We start from the raw sequence: 20,318 nt of genomic DNA, 5'->3' as shown, positions 1-20,318 counted from the left end.
GCAAATGATAGCCATTAATCCATTAATTGGATTTTTAGTGAGTAATATATGAAAATAATAAACTGACATGACATTATACATATGATAATATGTCTACTGCATTAGATTTTAAAAATAATAAAACTTAATAAGTTTAACAGTTATCATTTGGGAAGGACTAAAATTTCAAAATTTAAAGAGTGCAAAGACTAAGAATACCAAATTAAAGCAAAAGGACTAAATCCATAAGTTTTATAAACTACAAGGACTAATAACAAATCTAACCTTAATACAAATGCATCAAAAGTTATATCAATTTGTGTCCAAAAAGAATCACTTCTTTGTTTTTTCTCTCTCTCCACGCCCTCTTTGTGAACTTCCATGTTGTAAGAATGGCTCCCTTTTTAATCTCATTATTATTAAAGCAAAAAAAATTATAAAAAATTATATAAAAAATAAATGAACTTTTAATTAAAATAATAAAACTAAGATATTAAAGAACTTGACGTCATAACTTCAAATTGTTTCATTTGTAATTTAAATTATTTTTTTATAAATTTTTGTATTTTAAATATTTTTATAATAATATTTAATATTTTTAAATATGAAACAATAAAAAATCATAATTACAGTCTGTTTGGCGAAGTCAAAAATTCTTTTAAGAGTATATTTTTACGATATAAAAAGTAAAATTTTACCATTTTAATAGAATATATTTTTATAATTTTTAAAAGATTAAATTAAATTTTTTTCTATTTTTAGGTTGAAATGTAATTTTAGTATATATTAATTTAAATTTTTTAAAATTATAAAATGACCAAATATAAAATTTTTCATTTCAAGAAAAACCGATGCCCTGCCAACCTTCCTTGACTACACTTCTAAATCTTAACTTAAATAGAACAGTAATTAAAATTCTTATCAAATACTCGTTTAACTGTTATTCCTATCCCTACCCTTAATATTGTGCATACATTATTATATTATCTTTGTTTGTCTTTCCTTTAAAATCCCACCATTTAATACTCTCTTTCTTTCTGCAACTTGTCAACTACAGCAATGGCTTTACCTTTAACTTTAATCCACCACCATTTACTGTTTTACTTTCATTTTCCTTTGGTGTAATTCTCATTATAGTCCCTCTTAAAATTTAATCATTTAACTTTAATTTAACATAATTTAATTCTTTACGTTTACTATTTGAATTGATAGCACAATTAGCTCTTGCTATTAAAGTTATAATGAATAATATATTTTCACAATTATTTGTAAGGCTGAAGCTAAAAATTTGGTATTGGAGAATCAAAATAAAATTTTAAAATTTGTGGAGACCAAAGGTAAAATATTTATTTTAAAAGATTTTAAATATTGAATACTTAATAATTGCGAGGGACTAAAATTGGTATTATTTTATTTAACAAATAGGGGCTACGGGGTTTGTCAGTCCCTAGAACCATAGGATTCCAGCAAATAATAAATTTATATCACATTATCAAATCAGGAAAAAATAAACAAATTACACGTGTAGTTATTTAATTATTAATAAATTTTATTTAATTATTTACTTATGAAAAGTGAAAAAATAGTCATCAACTATTCAATTTTTTTCTTCCGATTGTTAAATTACTAATGGAAAAATGACTTAACAACTTATAAAATTGACATAATAATAACTTTAACCTTCAATATTTATGTGAAATTAGACTTGATTCCAAAAATAAGTGTAATTTGATCTTTTTTTGCAGTTTTATTTTTATATGTGATATTAAATGTTTGTTTTAAAAGAATGAGAAAAATATGAAAATTATATCTTGATTTTTGAGTGTTTCACTTTTGGTATATTCCCGATCAAATTTAGTTGATAGGTTTAATTTTTTTTAGCTTTTTAAGTGAAATGTTAAAAAGAAAAGACTAAATTACACAATTTGTAAACATTGAGGGTTAATTTTTTTAGAATAAAGATTAAATTGACACAAAGTTATAAGTGTTGAGGATTAAAATTTCTATTATGTTAATTTTAAAAGTTGTCACGATATCTTTTCATCAACCATTTAACGGTTGGTGACCAAACAAGAAAAAATCGAATAATTGAGTGATTATTTTGTAACTATTCATAGTTATGTGACCAAAAAAAAACTTACCAATAGTTGGGTGACTAAAATTTCAGTTTTCCCCAAAAAATTCAAATTTCGAGAAATTACAATAGAAAGATTAAATATCAGTTTTAATATAATAGAGGGACTAAAACAAAAATTAGATTCTTTAATCTTTTCTTCTGCAACTTCGCAAACTACAGCAAAATCTTTAACTTTTAACTGTAACCCACCGCCATTTACTTTCGTTACTTTTCCTTTCGCTGAGTCTTTTTCATTTCTGGGTCGTAATTATCCTTGTCAGAATACCTTAATTACTGCCTCTGCCACTCTCAAAATGCCATTTTTTTTCTGGGTTTTCAACTTTTCGTATTAGTCTTCACGCCTAATATCATTTGCACCTCTTTGTTTGTTTCTCATTATTAGTTATTAACCTTTTTTCTTTTGAAAGGGGTGGCCGGAAAATCATCAATGGCGGCCGGGTCCGGTGGTTCTTTGTCTCTGCCACCACCATGTCCGAAATCGCCGCCGGAGTATCCGGATTTGTATCGGAAGCGAAGGGAAACAGCGAAGGTTCAAATGCTTGAAAGGGAAATTAGCTTTCTTGAGGTGTGTGTGTGTGTGTGTTTTTTTTTAAATGTTTGGGTTTGCTTTATATATATATTTGTGTATGCATAAATTGCTTAATGTTATGTGTTCTTTTTAATGGATTATGATAACAAAAATTGGAACTTGAAAATATTGTAACTTTGATAGTGCAAATTTGTAAGATTTTCAGGTTCACTGTTTTATAATCTTGTCTTCAATGTCATGTTTGATTCAAAATCTTACAACTTTGGAACTGTTACTGATAACCCGATGGTAGAGCTTTAGGCATGATGGGGTTCGAACCCCATGACCTCTAGCATACCATAGGCGAAGTGTTTCAACGCCTATTGTTTCGTCTATTCAAGCATCCGACCCCTAGTATAAGCACTTTTACGATACTTTTATCCACTGAAAGACGGTTATTGTTTAACACCGGCTCATCAAATATGACAATTTGTTGTTCATATATTTAGGTTACTCTTTGAAATATACCTATTTGAAATTCTGTTACGGATAGAACATAATCCGATGAGCGACTTCCGTTGCAGATGTATGCCGTGTAGTTCGACTTGTAGAAAGTGTTCACCGTTTTTAAGTTAATCATTCTCGTATGAAATCTTTTGATTGCATACTAAAATGTTTGTTTTACGTCCTTGTTTTCGAGCAGGTCGAGTTAAAATCGGTCGGAGGTCTCCAACATGCTTCGAGATGCTGCAAAGAGTATGCATAATTTTTCGTAATTTCCTCGAAATAGTTCATCCTTTCATTTGAATATTTTGGTTTATGTATTGCTAATTCCATAACAGGGTTACGGACTTTGTGACAACAAATTCAGATCCTCTTATACCTACGTAAGAACACAACTCGCCGTTATTTTGCTCGAATTTTTTGTTTAATGTTTAGAAGAGGATGTAACAAGCTTTATACTTTTGCTTGTTGTCCCTTCAAAGCAGAAATCGAAAGAACCGGAAATCATGTCGCCTTTGGAAGTGGCTTTGGTATCGATTCCTTATTCCTTTGTTGGTTATAGTACCATAGAAATCCCTGTACTAAGAATCAAATTGTATTTTATCCCTTTACTCAGAAAATGAACAAATTAGTCTCTATATATTATCGTTTTTACTATTATAAGCTGATCTATGTACATCAATATGAGGTACACATGGCATTCTATGTATCATTATCCGGTTATTCCGTCAATCACACTAGTTTTTAACTATACAAATAGATGAAAATTTTGACAGAAAAAATTAATTTGCTCTTTTATTTGAGACTAAATTGCCCATTTTTTTAGTATAGAGGACAAAATGCAATCTTGACACCTAGTAAAAGTTCTTTCATGGTACTTTATTATTCCTTGTTTTATGTTTATTGTTTAGAGTTTAGGGTTTTATGTCACAACTTAAATTCTTTTGCAGCGGAATACCCTGTTTTAACTTGTCGATGATTTGCTGTTGCTGTTATTCCGAGTGCTCTTGCCATTTGACATGCCGGCCGTGCTATAACTGTAATGATATGTGCGACTGTAGTTTATGTAAGTGTAGCTCATGCAACTGCAATTCATGTTTAAGCTGTTGCACGAATCCGCGACGGCGCTGTTGCTCTTGTCCTAAATCACAATGCTGCGGGAACATCTCGTGCGGCAAAACCTGTTGCATTTTTCGGTTTCCTTCGTGCAAGGACCGATGTTACAGATGGAAATGTTGTCCTATATGTCCAAAGGTACGTCTTTGTTGTTGTACAAAAAACTGTTGTAACCCATGCTGTTTTTTGTTTTAATAAAACTAAATGCAATTTTCGGGTTTAATTTTTTATCCTCTTAATCACAATTAAGTCACGAAGTGGTCCAGTATTTACTTTTGCTTTTGATAATTACATATAGACCTCTTTATTAATTAGACAAATTGGCGGGGTCTTGGATCATTTCAGGTCGGTGTTATTTTGCATTCTCAAGTTGAAAAATTTTAGTCCTAATTAAATAATAAGTGTTAAATTCATTAAATTCAAAATTTAATAGAACAAACATATTGTTACATCTGTAATACCATATTAATTTATTATTTTCACTAATACAAAACTAATAGTAAAATTTAATTGCTGCTGTTCGATCAAAATTAAAATTTTAAAATTTTAAAAATACTAGGACTAAATTACAAGTACATAAGATACAATATCTAATAGCATAATTTGACCTTTTGTATTTTGTCATTCAAATGACGCTAGAGTTGAATCATTTCTGAGTTTAAACAATTTCTAATTTTATCATTTTCGGATTTCGGATTCGGAGCTTGGTTCAGGTAAGAATTAACATACTTAGTTGCATGCATTTAGGTAATGATGATTCAAGCTTTGAATAATTCACATAAAATTTTAGCAGATTACACTCAGTGCATAGCAAATTCCAAATACCTAATTCATAAATCCAAATGTTTTCCAAAAAAAAAAAAGTTTAAAGCAGCTGCAGTAGAATCAACAGAAACCTGAAGAAAATATGTAGATCTTCTTGCACACCGTACTTGGAAAGGCAAGTGGATTCAACTGATAAAACAGTCCAAAAGATTTAGTGACCATACTTTTGGAACTCCCACTCACTATTATCTGCAAAATCGAAGCAACAACAATATCATTGTTATGCAGTTAACAAAAATGTGAATGGAGCGAAAATAAGACACCGGGAGGCAAAAAAAGTGTACCCAATGGACACACTTGACGAGTCTTCAACCATCGACTGATACAGTGAAAGTGAAATGCATGGTTGCAGACCCCTACAAACAAAAAATAATAACAATATTCAATCAAACATGAGTTCCGGTGTTCGTTTATATGCAATATATCAATGCTGTTAAAACAAGGCTGTACTGTTCTTCATGTTTTCTTTAAAACATCATATGAATCTTGCAAAGAATTTGACAAACAAGTGAAATTGCAATGTGACAAGTAATTTTTTTTGGTAATTTAATTAGTTTAGTCATGGAAATTTATATGCATTTGAAGCAAATAAAGTGTAGGGATAGACTGCTTAGGTGAATAAACCACCAAAGGAAGAGCAACCAATTCTTGACCTAAACTTGAAAACTTGTCCCAATTAATCTGATCCGAGCCAGAGTCAACCTAAACCCGAAAATGACCCAAACAAGAAATGAACTTGGAATGACCAAAACCTGAAATGAGCTGAGCCCAAAATGACATAAACTCGAGAACACAAGACCCAAACCTAACTAGCGAACCCAAATAACCCGAACCCAAAACTGATTGAAAGTTTTAAAACTCAGATGACCCGATCCGAAACCAATAAGACCAGTCCAACTGACAGGTCTACAACCAATACAGTTCATACCACTTGGTCCATACCAAAAGAAAATATTCGTATAGCTTTTGGATACAAAATAATCTGAGATTTTGCTTAAATGCGTACAAGCACCAAATACAATCAGCAAAGCAACAGAACCTCCAAAATAACGCATACAATGCCCCTAAGAGTTAACAACAGGCAAAGCATCACGAAGCAAAACCGGATGTCTTCTTATTAACTTAATTGATTCATCATATGCTATTCTAATAAAACATAAAAAGTGTAATTTCTTCAACATTTACTACATGAAATCACCGTAGTTTATTCAAGTTTTATTACTAAATTAGTTTTCTTCTACACCAAGACAAGAACACTCCACTACTTAAAAAAATCAGCAACTAAATGTTCAAAATTGAGTTCTAAAATCACAAACCTTGTGTTCGGTATAAAATATATTCCGATGAAACACCGGTAGCACTAACCCTCAAGTAAATAGTGCAAAAATAGTCCAGAATAAACACTTGCTAAATGATCCCTGAATCAAACGCTAGATATGCAAATATATATATACATATATATGATAAAATTACATAATCCCCAACAATGGAACATGTCCAAAATCCCAATATATTATAATGCGATGTAATTAAGCCAAACAATGACTTTGGGGATTTGAAATAGAGAGAAAAAGAAATACCCCAAGCAACAGTGCATTCCTCACTGGTGGCGCTGGCTTGGTTTGCTTGGCATTCGATACCTAAAAGACCAAATTATCGTAATTTAATCGAATTTATCAAATCCCAAAAAAAAATAAAAAATCGAACGAGAAAAAAAAATCAAAGATAGAAAGACTCACAGAGATCCATGATGTGATTCCTGCAAATTGCACAATTATCCACAACAATATCTGTTCATCCATCAACAAAATAAACATTAAAAACATTAATTATTAGAAAAAAAAAAGTAAACTAGGTTAGGATTTAGGGATTGGTTACCCCAAGCCCAAAGGGCAACGGCGCTCCACTTTTTGATCTCGAAACGCTTGGGTTTCTTAGTGGAAGAGGAAGCGGCGGAGCTGTTGGAAGACTCGCCGACGGGTACCATGGGGACATCGGAGTCTAGTGTAGCCATGGCGAGGTTGAAAAACCGTGAAGGAGAGGGTGTTGCTTTTTTTGGTGCTTTAGTTTTTGGGGGAAATGGTAGAGAAGAAACCACGCGCCATTTAGCACGAGCGTGTTTTTAAGTATAAATTGAAAAAAATTATGACGACATCCTGTCTGCATTAATGCTTTGGTTTAGTCTATTGATTTCAAATAAGTTACTAAAAAAATATTATAAATTATAAATTTCGGTTTAATCAAATTTCATTTCAATTCAAGGCTAAAAAAAGTATTATATGTTAAATTTTTTAATTTCTCAAATAGGTTTTTTTTTAAGATTTAAAGAAATAGACTAATTTTTGTAAAGAGAATGAAAAAACGCGCCCAACTGGGCACACTTTCTACACAATTGGCGATGGATGAGCTTTTTCCTGATATGTTAGGGAAAATATGCTCACCTAGACGCGTTTTCTTTAGAATTTTTAGAAAATGCTTCCAATTGACGTGCATTCTTGACATGTCAGCAAAAGTTTGTCAAGCTAGGTACGTTTTTACAATCTCTCTTCAAAATCGATTTATTTCTCTAAATTTTAAAAAAACGACCTATTTAACCAATTAAAAAAAAAAGACATATATTCCTTATTTAGCTTCGATTCAATCAATATATACCAATTTGTAAGTTTCATCTCTTTTTAAATCGATATTGAGCCAATTTCCAATTCTACTAATTGATCTAATTCTGCAGCTTTAATTTTTTTAAGCATATAAGAGAAAGTGAATCAATAATTTTTGGATATTTAAAAAGAATTAAGGTATATTTTAATCCTTAAATTTAATAATTTATCTTCGGACTTGATATAAACTTGGAAATTGTTAAATAAGTTAGCAAATTTTATTGGTACATTGCTAATTTTGTAGTCTATAAAATTGTGCTATGTGTCTTAAAAAATTACAAACTATCTGAATTTTATTTAATTTTGGATTAAAGTAACATTTAGTTTGTGAATTTATTTACATTTTTCACCTTGTGTTTGAGTTTCGATGGGTTAGTATTAAAATTTAGCATTTTTTTTCAATTTAGTTCTTGAATTTGAATTCTATTAAGGTATGATGACATATTACTCTAAAATTATGTCATATCATCACTTGAAACTTTAAATAAAATCTAAATTTTTAGATTAAATTAAAAATTTATTAAATTTCAAGAATAATTTCAAAAAAAAATAAAAAATCAAACATCATATTGGTAAAAGTTACCAAATTCAAGGTTGATTTTTTTTATTTTTTCTTTTTAATAATTATTGGAAAAAAATAACTTTTTATTAAATAAAATCACAATGAAAATAACAAAATTATAACCAATCAATAAAAAGAAAAACCTAGATATTCAACCGTGGTTAATAGGCTAATAGCCATGTTTAGAAAAAAGTTTTATTTTGGGATTTATATTTTAATTAAAGAATAAAAAGAAAGGGTTAATATAATTTTTTATCTTTTAGTATTTAGATTGCTTTCTTATTTATTTATTTTGAAATTTGTCAATTAGGTTTATTTTAGGAGAAATTATTTTGTAGACTCTTCCCACCATATTATTTATAGTCCATTTCCAATTACTTAATGACATTTTAACAAAATTTTTCATGTCATTGATACATAATTTTGATAATTTTTTTATCCCGAACTCGAACCCTAAACCCAGTTCAAAGTTCGAGATTCGAGATTTGAATTCAGGGTAAAAATTATTAAAATGTCATTAAATAATTAGAAAAAGGCCATAGATAATGTGATAGGAAGGGTTCATAAAATAATTTTTTCTATTTTATTCTCTAAACTTAAAAAATCATAAAATTTAATATTGTACTCGCTTAAAAATTTAATTCTAGCAAGCTTCTCCTTCAGCTCCACCCTAGAAACATTGGGCCTCCCAGGATGCAAAACATCAATGATGAATTGTTTCCTGGAAAGGAGCCTGTTCGTCATGAACTTCCTTCTCCGCCATGGCTAAGCAAAAATCTTCCTCCTGGGCCCTGGTTCCTTTCTTGGTTTCGACGCAGCAGCAGCGGCACACCTTTCTCCACTTCTAATCACCAGAAACTAGCAAAAATGAAAACTCACTCGGTTCCATAGCTTATGGGGTTAAGCTTAACAACAAGAGATGCCACTAATGATATGAGTCCGAATGGCAATGGCCTTCACCACAAAAAAATAGCCACTAGGCTAAGGCGGCGATGATGGAAGAAACTAACGAAGATAATGTGAATCAGATTCTAGATGAAGAAGATGGGCTGCTGAGGATAAAATATGAAAGGAATGATTTCAAGATGGGCTGACATGCAAAAACGTTGCTTCTGTGGCATAATTTTGATTAATTTTAGTTTATATATTTTTCAAATTAAACAATATTAATAAAATCTGTTTGGTTAAATTCTGTTATTAGTCTTGTATTATACATTAAGTTGTAGAGTTAGTTCACTCTCCAATTGGATCAGTTTTAATTACTATATTTCTCGGATGTCAAAATTTCAATCCTATTACAAACGACAATAGTAAAATCTATTAATTATACTTTTGTGAGTAATATATAGAAATAACAAGCTGATATAGCATTACACGTGTGATAATATGTTTGTCACATCAAATCTTGAAAATAGTAGAAGTCCTTAATAAATTTAATAGCTACCATTTAGCTATAACGATAATTCCAAAGTTCTAAATTACCGTGATAGAAAATAACTACATTAAATTATAATGACTAAATCTACAATTTATGCATACTACAAGTGCTAATAGCATAATTTAATTTTTGATAAACAACAACATTTCATTGCAAGTATTTGGTTAATTAGACGAGGGATATCTAGACATAAAAGTTAATTTTTTATTAAAATATTAATCGGATGCAATTATAAGGCACATTGTACTCTTAAGGGGAGATGTAAGTTTGATCATTGGAGACAACATTGTTGAGAGAGACAATCCCAAACATGAACCATAAAATGAACATAAAAATATTACATATTTAAAACACTTGGATTAAGTCCATTTTCAATTTACATTTTAGCTCTCATAAAATTATACAAAATAATTTTGCTCTCTAGAAAAATTTTCTAACTACGCTCCTGGATATCACTTAGCATACTTAAAATAAGTAGATCAAATTTTAAATATATTTCATGTCAAATTCGAGCTAACATTTTTAAGTTAGGAAAAGAGGTTGCAAATGACGATATTCAAATCTCTTAAACATGTTGAATGTCGTCTTTTTAAAGTCATAATTGTTTGAATCAATTGGACTAAATCTTGGATTCAATTATTTTTTTTTATCATTATAATATCAGAAAACAAATTACAAAATTTAAACCCGTATCATCTAGATTTCAAATAAAAACTTTAACATCTGCTCTAAATAAATCTTATCCCGAGAACCGTTTACCTACTTTATTCCATATTTTTTTATTGCTTCATAGAAGATGTTAATGTTATGATAAGAAAAAAAAAATATTGAATGTTGAATTTTAGTGGTAGAGAAAATGTCAAACCTTGAATTACCAAAAAAACTTTCAACACCCATAATAAAAATAATTAATAAACAGGACACATTATGAATTTTATTTTATTATAAACTATTTTTTAAATAATTTTATTATAAGTTTTGATTATTTTTATTTTTTCAACATAATATTTAAAATTAACCATAAATACGAAGATGCGTTTCAGCATACTCGAATCTACGTCATCCTATATTGATAACAATACTTATGCCAATAAATTTAAGACTCAATCAACATATATAAAGTAAAATTTTATCCTCATTATATTAAATAATATTATTAAATGCATTAGAGTTAAAAAATTTCTTTATGTTTTTTTAAATTTAATTTAAATTTTAATATAATTTAAAAATAGTTGATAATGTGAAAATTTAATTTGTTCTATAAAACAATTTATAACAGTTTCTTAAGTAAAATTAAAAATTTTATTATCAAATAAAGATTTTAATTTTAAATTCACAAATACAGTGATTTCAAGCCGATAAAAGTTACTGCGATAAAAAGATTATCTTGAGGATAAAATCGTAATTCGCTAATGATATCTAAAGTTGAACTAATTTTTTGTTTTCATCATAAAATATAATAATTATAATATTTTTATTAAATAAAAATACTAAATATTAAATGTTATTATTTGATAGACTATAATGTATTTTTTTATTCCACGAATAATATTAAAAAATTGTTACATGTCTTTTTTTTAATATTTTATTATAATATTTAATTGTAAGCAACATATGAAATAATTTTTTTAATATAACACACGAAATATTTAAAAACTATAAATTTAATGGTGAGGAACTTTTAAAATGAGAATCAAAATAATATTAGTCATTAAATCAAAATAAATAATTTTAAGTCTTAGATTTTATATTTATATTACCTTATTATAATAATACCAACAACACCCAAAAAAATTAGAATGGAAAGTGAGGGTGGTATTAAGATTAATCAAATTAGGGATTAGATACTTGTTTTTCTTGATTGAAACGGTCTGACTAATTTTTTCAATCAAGAAAAACAATTACCTAATATCCAATTTGGATAATCTTAACAACCCTACTTACGATCCTAATTTTTTCATCTTAAAGACTTCAACTACACGGAATAAAAAGAGAAAAAAATTGGGTGTTGTTAGTTTTTTTAATAAATTAATATAAATATAAAATCCAATGTTTAGAACCATTCATTTTAATGTAATGGTTAAGATAAATTTAATTCTTATGATTGTCATTATAAAAATTTTCATTATAAATTTTTTTAATAATCTTATTATAGGTTTTGATCATATATGTTTTTTTTATACAATATCTAAAACTATCCATATTCTCTCCCAACTCATAAATAGAAGGATAATGCACTTCAACATCCTCGAATCTACATCCTCCTGTATTAGTAAAAATATCAATACCAATTTAATTATTATTACTTAAAATTTGCAAAATAAATAGATGCAATTATTGATTTTTTCTTCAAAATATTAAAATTTATTGGATTTTATCAAATTTTAAGAAGGAAAAAAATCAATCATAGCCGTCCACGTTAGAGAAAAAAGTCTGACCAAAACCTAGGACAACAAAGTTTGGTCACTTGCCCCTAGTTTTCTTTATTCCAACAAGCCAGAAAGACCTTTATCCAGATCATCCTCTTTATTCTTTTATTTCATTTTTGTTTTGGTCTAATATTATTTTAATCCCTGCACTATTTTCACATTTATAATTTCTTCTTTTAGGCCTAATTTTTTGTTTTAATCCTTTTACAGTGCTAAAATTTGAAAAAATTTACACCATTTGACTCTTCTACTATTATAATATTGTTATTAAAGTTAAGATATGCTAGTAGTCTTTGTACATGTATAGAATTTAAGATTTAATCCATGTACTTTAAAAGTTAAAATTTCAACCCTTCTACTTTTTCAATTTAAAAATCCTATTCCAATCATTATCATTATCCGTAGTTTCTATCAATTATATGCCACAACATATGAAAATAGCCTAATCAAAATTCTAAATTGATAATTTTTGACAGAAAATACTTATGATTTTAATGGTTGGATTGATATTTTTAAATAAAAAAATAGGAAAAAAGAAATGAAATGAATTTTTTTATTACTATCTAGTTACAAAGTCAAGCCACGTGAAAATCTAATTAATCAATAATAAATTTACATATAAATTGTATACTTAAAAAGCTATTTTGAAAAAAAAAATTCTGGTCCGCACTTTGATTTACAATGATTAATAGTATTATCAATTTGGACCTACTAATAACATTATTAAAGTAGAGGAGTAAATTAGGTCAAAATTTGTTATTAGTTCCTATACTATGCATAAGTTGCGAATTTGGTACTTATACTCTTATTTCATCATTTTTAGTTGTACTTTTTTGAATTTTGAAATTTCAGTCCTAAACCAAATAGTAACTGTCATATTCATTAAGTCAAAATTTGCAATTTACAAAATTTTAAGTGACAAATATATTATTATATGTGTAATGCCATGTTAGCTTGTTGTTTTCATATTACTTACAAAAAATGCCAAGCCATTGTAGTTAATGTATTCATCTGCTACCATTTGAGTTAGAAATTAGAATTTCAAAATTCAAAAAGTATAGGGATTAAAAACGATCAAATTAGAGAGTAAAGACTAAATACATAACTTATGCATAGTAAGAGTCTAATAGCAAAATTTGACATAACAAATTTAATTGCTATCATTTGGGTTAGACTAACATTTCAAAATCCAAAAAATTATATAATGATTAAAATTGACCAAATTAAAGTATATAGACTAAATCTGCAACGTACGCACAATACAATGACTAGTAACAAAGTTTGACCATTGAATCATAGTAAATTAAAGCAGAGGATTAAATCGTAAATTGTAGTATAATATATGGACTAAGATAAAAATTAGACCATTTCCCCGAAGTTTCCAACAAAAGGAATTTTCCATCAAGATAATGCTTCCCCATCTTCATATTAGAGTCGGTTGAGTATTAAATTATTCAAAATTTTGGTAAAAAATTCTCTTCGGGGTTTTTTTTTTCAATATTTATTTTATTTTCTCTCTCTGTTATCAACAATGGGTGAAATATGGCTTCTCCATGTGCACTTTACCAGATATTAATAAGTACCCGATTGCTTTTTACACTCCCCTTAGCTTAGCTTTCTTTGTGATCTTTTCATTTTTTTCTCCAAAAACGATGTCGCTTTTCTTCGAAAGGAACGGTGATGGTAATTCAATCAGACGGTCAGGGTTTATCCACGATATGCAGTGTATTCAAGATTCGCCGGAGGTAAAAAACGATGATCAGAGAGAGTCGGTGCTGGCGGAAGATGGGGAAGAAGAGGATGATTTGGGGTATTGTAGTTCGTCGTCGATCGGAGGGAACAGTGATGTTTCTGGTGAATCATCATCGGACGGTGAAGATTCAAGGGAGACTGAAGTTCAAAGCAAGCTTAAAGGACCCTTGGATACCATGGATGCTCTACAAGAGGTTTTACCTACGAGGTAAAATATTGATAAAAGAAACCATTCAAAATTTTTTTAACTTTTCCCCTCTCTTGCTTTTGATCTCATCTGGGTTTTTAAAAATTATGATGATATGCTGATCCATACTTATTTTCATTTGCCTCAAGTGATGATCTAAAATATCTGCACTTCAAGTCAATAAACTCTTTAGTCTAATGGCAAAGTTGAGCTACTGGTTAGGGTTTAAGTTCATCTTATGTGATTCTTGTCCAAATTTATAACAAACCCTTACAATTTGTGTTTTTTTATATAATTTTCCCCCTTCTTGCTTTTGATCCAATCTGGGTTTTTTAAGTTATGAGGATATGCTGATCTATGCTTATTGATTTGCTTCAAGTGATTATCTGCTTTCAAGTTTGACTTCCATGATACAAGAGAGGCCTTGTTTTAAGAGTAATACAAGTCAGATCGTATTTTGCCTTTTTTACTCAAAAAAATAACTAAATTAATCTTTGAACATTAATTCAAAAGGTAAACTTGTCCTTTAGTTAAAAATTTCATCCATTTCCCCTGTCAACTGGCGTGGTTAACGAAATAACCAAACAATTTCACATGGTTACTTACAATGTACAGGAATCAGTTTTTAGTCGTAGAAATGTATAGAACTTTTAATGGAATAACCTGTTTGATTTTTTATTTAACATATAGGGACTAATTTGCTATTTTTTAATAGGTTCAAAATGCAATCCCACTTCCCTTGTCTAGACTATGTTTTGAGTTTTTGGTTCAAGTTTTATAGGCCATATTTATTTTGGTCTAGGTGGTCTAGGTCCGGATTTATGTGTATTATTTATACTTGTAACTTAAAAACCTTAAATTACTTCTTGAATTTGAATATTTTATTAATTTAATGCCATCAATTACCATAAACTGAACTCCATTCACTCCCATTTTTTGCTATAAAGCATTGCTTGAATAACATAAAGTGTGTTGTTCTTAAAAGGGTGGTTGTGATTTTTACACATGTTTTGAGGGTTTTTCAATTTCTTATTATTTTGGGGTGTGTGTGTGTGTTTTTGCTTATTTCAGAAAAGGTATATCCAAGTTTTATAATGGCAAATCAAAGTCCTTCACTAGTCTTGCTGATGCTGTCACTGCTTCCTCTGTTAAAGAATTTGCAAAACCGGACAATCCTTATAATAGAAAACGCAAGAACTTATTAACTCGTGGTTCAAAGCGATTAGGCAACTCATATGGAAGTGCAATGGCTTTCGGAACTACTATGAGTAGCTCAGACTTGAACTTGATGTCATCATCACCGTCTAGTTGTCTTCCACCTCTACATCCACAGTATAAAAAATCAACTATGATTAGTTCATCATCGATAGCTGCTCAACCGAATTTGAACCCTCCGTGCCGGTCTTTCTCCTTGTCTGATCTACAATTTGTTGTTGCCGCTGCCGCTGCAACTCCTAACATGGCTGGTTTGGCTGTTCGTAGTTGCAACAAGGACAACAAAATGCATTGAGTTCAATGGGAAGTTGCCAAAATGTTTACCGTGATTGGTACGGGAGACTGTCACTTTTATCCCTTCATGCATTTGATTCATCTAATCCCTCTGTACTTGTAGTGTTAGGTATTCAATGGCCATGCATTCGATATGTGTAATTCCTGTTTGTGCTGTTCTCATCTCTTGTTAGATTTGAGATAATGATGAGAATGCTTTATTGTATAATACAAAACGTTGGCCTTTACATGTTACTGAAAAACTTTTGCGTTTTCCTTCCCCTATTTATTCACCATTCCTTGTGTTATTTTTTTTGCTGTATAGAAAGTGTGATGGTTTATAGTACTATGAATAATGGTCCAGAGTGGCTTGGTGATTGATTCATAAGGGCCACTTGAACTAAGGTTCCTGGGTAATCAGTCACCCTTTATAGAGTTCCTGTTGTCAATCAGACCGGTCAGATCACTGCTTCAACTAGTTCACCATTGAACAGATGATTCGACAATAGCTAAATAAAAGTGTTTTGACAGCAAAAGTATCATGGAGCTCCTTGTACTAAGAGCTGTATTGTATTTTAACCTCTCTACTCAAAAAATGGATAAATCAGTCCCTATACATTAGATTAAAGAGTAAGTCCTCTGTTAAAAAATTGATCTATTTTTATTGTTTAAAACTGGTCCCTGCATTTCAGCATAAAGTACATGTGGCACATCACGTGTCAGTATTTGGTCTGTAAGCCATGCTAGTTTTTAACTGTAAAAATGAATGAAATTTTTAATAGAATGGACTAATTTATCTATTTTTTGAGTAGGGGGCGATTGACACCTCATACAAGTGCTTCCATGGTATTACCGTGTTTTGACATATGAAATATAAACAGTTTCTCTATGCAACAGTTTTCAGGTTTAGCAACTTTTTTTTTCCCTTAGAGATTTGATTGTCAGATATATTAGCTTAGCAAAAGACAAGGGAACTTGAAGAAGGAATACAAAGAAGCACATGGACCTTAACCAGTTCCACCAAGAACACCCTTGAGTTTCTTAACCTGAGCATCATCTAGGAAGATAGTCTCCTCTATAATGTTGGAGGGCAAATCATTTCCAAACAAGGCGAAGTCTAGGATTTGAACACCAGGGCTTGGACTACTGAAAGATACATATGCCAATGCTGGTGTTGTACCTGCATTGATTTGAAAGTGCAATAAACCTTGGGGGAAAACCATGATATCCCCAGTTTTAAGAGTTTTGAAGTAAACTTTGTTGGCTGATGATACGAATCCGGCAGCAATTATGCCTTGAATAACAACAATGATTTCTGAACTGCCGGGGTGTGTATGCATAGGCACTACTCCGCCAACTGCCAAATCCAGACGAGCTATGGAAATGCCGAGTCCGTTAACACCAGGAAACTGAGCAGTGAATGCTGGTGTTACAGCAGCTTTTATGAGGTTTGAAGTATTGCCTGCGTGTAGTCCAGAGAAAACGAAATCATCTACGGTGACTAGTTCAAGCTTCTTGCAAGAGTAACCTGCAAGCCCTTGAGGAGTCTTTAGGTCTGCAACACAAAAGTCTAATGCATTGCAGGATGATGATGATAATAAGAAAGACAACATGAAAAAGATTGGGAGAATCATCTTTGCTACTATCTTTTGAGGCTTGAATGGTATGCGTTTCCCTTTTATATAGATGAGGAAAGTGTGGATACTTTGATGCATATTGCAGTTGGTATTTGGAGATATTCTCATGCACACTACTCTCGTGGTGATGATGATGAGACTTATTCTATATGCATTTGAATTACAGGTCACTATTTCATCATAGAACAACAAGAATACTCTTTTAGTTAGGAAAAGAATGAAACAGTTGCAATGAGCAACATTGGCATTGGTTCTCTCATCTAGATGGTTGAAGAGACTCAATGGACTTCATCTGCTCTATTTTTTTATGCAATCACATATTTTGCAAACAATAACCCGAGTTTTTTCGATATATTAGATGATAACATATAAATGCAGCCTGTTATGAAGTCTTAATTAGGATATGCAAAGGAAAAGATCATTATGGAGAGATTTCAGAAGGTGGTCCTTTGTGCCAATGGTATGTTGGAAGGGAGGAAAGTTATGGCAATAGAAGACATTTTTTTGGGTAGAATATCAAGGAGGTCTTTGTATTAGGAGTAGGATTGTATTTTGACCTTATACTAAAAAAATGAATAGATTAATCTCTTACATTACATTAGATTAAAGAGAAAATTAATATTTTTGTTAAAAATTTATTTTTACTGTCAAAAATTGATATTTGTTTGCTAGTATGAGATATACATGACACGTTTTTCAATCATGATAATTTTTAATATAGAGAATTATGCTCTTTAATATAATATATAGAGATTAATTTATCTATTTTTTACTAAAGGAGATAATATAATTAGATTTTTATTGATGAACTACTTCTATAATACTAATATTGTTGAGAGCTAAATTGAGTCTATCTAAGCAAAGTGGGTTTGCTTTTTTGCATCAACAAAAGCTAACAAGAATCTTCTGGCTGAGATAAATAATATCTTTTTATCTATAAGTGAAACTAAAGAAGGTCCATAATGCATGAATGTGAAATATGAAATTTTCAATTGTCCCTTCCTATAAAGGTGGCAGTAGAGATACAGTTTTGACAGGCTGAAATGTCAGAGGCAGGCCAGTAGCCATCCTTTTTTAACTAGAAATTAGGGCCAGCTACTCACATGGGAGTATTTTGTGGCCTTTGCTCAATGAAAACAAGCTATATTTGTGGTATGATTTTTAACCAAATAATAGGAGGTATACAATGAATGGGTGTCACAGTTGGAACCATTTAAGATGGTAGATGAAGTTTTCAATATGAAAACAGCACATATGTGATCTAAGGGAACCAACTTTTTGAAGTTCTTCTTCCCTCCTAACTAAAAAGTTAGAAGCAAAGAGAAAAACCTTAGTGTCTTGCATCTACTGTTGGTCCAATGAGTATTTATGTATATTAATATAAAAGGTAACTGTTGGTGTTGCCCGAGGATTGAATTTAAGATTAATGTGAACTAAAAACTTGAATATAAATTCTTTGTGGCTTTAATAGCTGTTCAATCAATGGAAATGAGCTTTCATTTTAGTTTTCAAACGTACTTGTGGGGTGAAGTTATGATTTTTGATCTCTCCATTATGTTTAAAATCATGATTTATTCTTTAATTTAACATAATTTATTCTTTTTACCTTTAGAATAACATTAGTTAATTTAAATAATTAATTATCTTCTAAGATTTTTTTTAAAACAATATACCTTTCAAACTATTATGATGCTATAGATTTTTTGTTAAACTAGGTAACTTTCAAGATTAAGAGGAGAGTGGTAGTTCACATAGCACTGTAGTGTAGAGAATCGCTTGTGGTGGCGTTTAGGTAGAGTTTTTGCACACGACTTTTTAATGATGAAGGGAGGGATATGTATATATATATTTGCAATCAAGTTTCGTCACCTCTTGCTCTCAAGTCTTGACACATGTTTGTATATGTTTTGTTTTCGCAATTTCTCTTGTTCTTTTGGGGACTTAATAGCTTTTTTCTAGTTAAGCGGCAATGAGAATGATATCTTGCAATCAAGTGATGATCAGACTTGTGTGCATTTAATGAAGCTTCTAAGACAATTCAGGTGGAGGTCTTAACACCTGTTTTTGTAAGGTAGACTAGAGGTGTTTAATGTCTCGAGCACATTATGTGGTTACAAGGACTATAATTCACAAGGTATTGATTGTAAATTAATTTATTAACTATTTAAATTAATTAACGATATTACAATCAAAACTAAAGTATGGTGAAGGGTAATGCTTCGCTTTGGGAAGTGATGTGGCCAAGAAATTAGTCCAATATCATTTCTTTGAAGAATGGCCGCCAACACAGAGATTTATGCCTTGGTTTGTGCAACACGTTGTGGGTTTCTACACTTTGTTTAGCCATCTTTTCAGTAATATATTTGATTTTCTTATGGCTTCTTTTTGGGTCTATTGAAAATTTTGATGAAATTGATTTGTGTGTTTTTAACGGAGGAGGATATATCTAAATTGTTTATTGCAGAAATTTTATAGCTCATAAGTGTAAGATTGGATTTGATGATTGCTAACGTGGGGTGATGTTTTTACTTTTAATATTTTCAATGAAAAATTAAAAATTAGTTCGAATAATTTATGAAATATAAGTTAAAAAAACTGTTAGTATCAAAATTAAATTAATTTTTTATTAATTTTACTTTTTATGATATAAAAAATACATATTTTATATTTAAAATAGTAAATATAAAAACATTTTTTAAAAACCATATTTAATTTTAAAATATTTTTCTTTTGAAAAATATTAATGAAAAAGACTGAAATTCTGCCAAGTAATTTTTAAAATAACCTACAGTTCGTTTTATCAAAGTCTAAAAATTCAAAATAAAAAAACTAATATGAAAAACAAAAGTGAAATCAAATTATGATAAATAATTTGAAAATTTCAAAAAAATCTAATCAATCGTTACTTATAATGTAATGGTTGTTGAGGTAGGGACCCTATATTTTCCCTGGTTTGGCAAATCAAAGCTGTAAGTGGTCCAGTGAATCCAATGATGATATAATCTTTCATTCTTACTCTAAGTTTATGCCTTTCGTTGTGGAGCTAAATAGTGCTTTTCAAATGATTTTTTTATAGGTTAACCCATCTTCCATAGAAAT

At 29.9% G+C, this 20,318-nt stretch overlaps 4 protein-coding genes across 4 annotated transcripts; 2 read left to right on the top strand and 2 right to left on the bottom strand.

The window, feature by feature from the left end:
- The first annotated feature begins 2,235 nt into the window (after nucleotides 1-2,235).
- Nucleotides 2,236-4,467, top strand: LOC107929973 (guanine nucleotide-binding protein subunit gamma 3). Its single transcript, XM_041117119.1, has 6 exons — nucleotides 2,236-2,296; nucleotides 2,524-2,681; nucleotides 3,328-3,380; nucleotides 3,467-3,511; nucleotides 3,614-3,658; nucleotides 4,079-4,467. The coding sequence occupies exons 2-6, from the start codon at nucleotides 2,544-2,546 to the stop codon at nucleotides 4,437-4,439; spliced, it is 642 nt and encodes a 213-aa protein (XP_040973053.1). The 5' UTR covers nucleotides 2,236-2,296; nucleotides 2,524-2,543; the 3' UTR covers nucleotides 4,440-4,467.
- Nucleotides 4,468-4,998: 531 nt separating this feature from the next.
- LOC107929974 (RING-box protein 1a) lies at nucleotides 4,999-7,231 on the bottom strand. The gene is made up of 5 exons (XM_016861532.2): nucleotides 6,948-7,231; nucleotides 6,809-6,859; nucleotides 6,650-6,709; nucleotides 5,354-5,425; nucleotides 4,999-5,258 (listed from the first exon to the last, which is right to left on the bottom strand). Exons 1-5 carry the CDS (start codon nucleotides 7,081-7,083, stop codon nucleotides 5,221-5,223), a joined length of 357 nt encoding a protein of 118 aa, XP_016717021.1. The 5' UTR covers nucleotides 7,084-7,231; the 3' UTR covers nucleotides 4,999-5,220.
- Nucleotides 7,232-13,575: 6,344 nt separating this feature from the next.
- Nucleotides 13,576-15,890, top strand: LOC107929956 (uncharacterized). The gene is made up of 2 exons (XM_016861506.2): nucleotides 13,576-14,115; nucleotides 15,166-15,890. Exons 1-2 carry the CDS (start codon nucleotides 13,709-13,711, stop codon nucleotides 15,602-15,604), a joined length of 846 nt encoding a protein of 281 aa, XP_016716995.1. The 5' UTR covers nucleotides 13,576-13,708; the 3' UTR covers nucleotides 15,605-15,890.
- A 464-nt stretch (nucleotides 15,891-16,354) lies between these two features.
- Nucleotides 16,355-17,547, bottom strand: LOC107929957 (auxin-binding protein ABP19a). Its single transcript, XM_016861508.2, has one exon. The coding sequence runs from the start codon at nucleotides 17,325-17,327 to the stop codon at nucleotides 16,590-16,592; it is 738 nt and encodes a 245-aa protein (XP_016716997.1). The 5' UTR covers nucleotides 17,328-17,547; the 3' UTR covers nucleotides 16,355-16,589.
- Nucleotides 17,548-20,318: the final 2,771 nt, after the last annotated feature.

The sequence above is a fragment of the Gossypium hirsutum genome, chromosome A07 (assembly GCF_007990345.1).
Source record: "Gossypium hirsutum isolate 1008001.06 chromosome A07, Gossypium_hirsutum_v2.1, whole genome shotgun sequence".
NCBI lineage: Eukaryota > Viridiplantae > Streptophyta > Magnoliopsida > Malvales > Malvaceae > Gossypium > Gossypium hirsutum.
This window is presented reverse-complemented; position numbering and strand designations above follow the sequence as displayed.

Bases quoted from the DNA above. Each gene is read 5' to 3' on its own strand.
- LOC107929973 (XM_041117119.1), top strand. From the start codon at position 2,544: ATGGCGGCCGGGTCCGGTGGTTCTTTGTCTCTGCCACCACCATGTCCG. The intron at 3,381-3,466 runs GTATGCATAATT...ATTCCATAACAG, and splicing joins GCTTCGAGATGCTGCAAAGA to GGTTACGGACTTTGTGACAA. The intron at 3,659-4,078 runs GTATCGATTCCT...ATTCTTTTGCAG, and splicing joins CGCCTTTGGAAGTGGCTTTG to CGGAATACCCTGTTTTAACT.
- LOC107929957 (XM_016861508.2), bottom strand. From the start codon at position 17,327: ATGAGAATATCTCCAAATACCAACTGCAATATGCATCAAAGTATCCAC.
- LOC107929956 (XM_016861506.2), top strand. From the start codon at position 13,709: ATGTGCACTTTACCAGATATTAATAAGTACCCGATTGCTTTTTACACT. The intron at 14,116-15,165 runs GTAAAATATTGA...TGCTTATTTCAG, and splicing joins CAAGAGGTTTTACCTACGAG to AAAAGGTATATCCAAGTTTT.
- LOC107929974 (XM_016861532.2), bottom strand. From the start codon at position 7,083: ATGGCTACACTAGACTCCGATGTCCCCATGGTACCCGTCGGCGAGTCT. The intron at 5,426-6,649 runs GTATTTCTTTTT...TTTTGTTTGTAG, and splicing joins GGAATGCACTGTTGCTTGGG to GGGTCTGCAACCATGCATTT. The intron at 5,259-5,353 runs GTACACTTTTTT...TCGATTTTGCAG, and splicing joins TCGTCAAGTGTGTCCATTGG to ATAATAGTGAGTGGGAGTTC.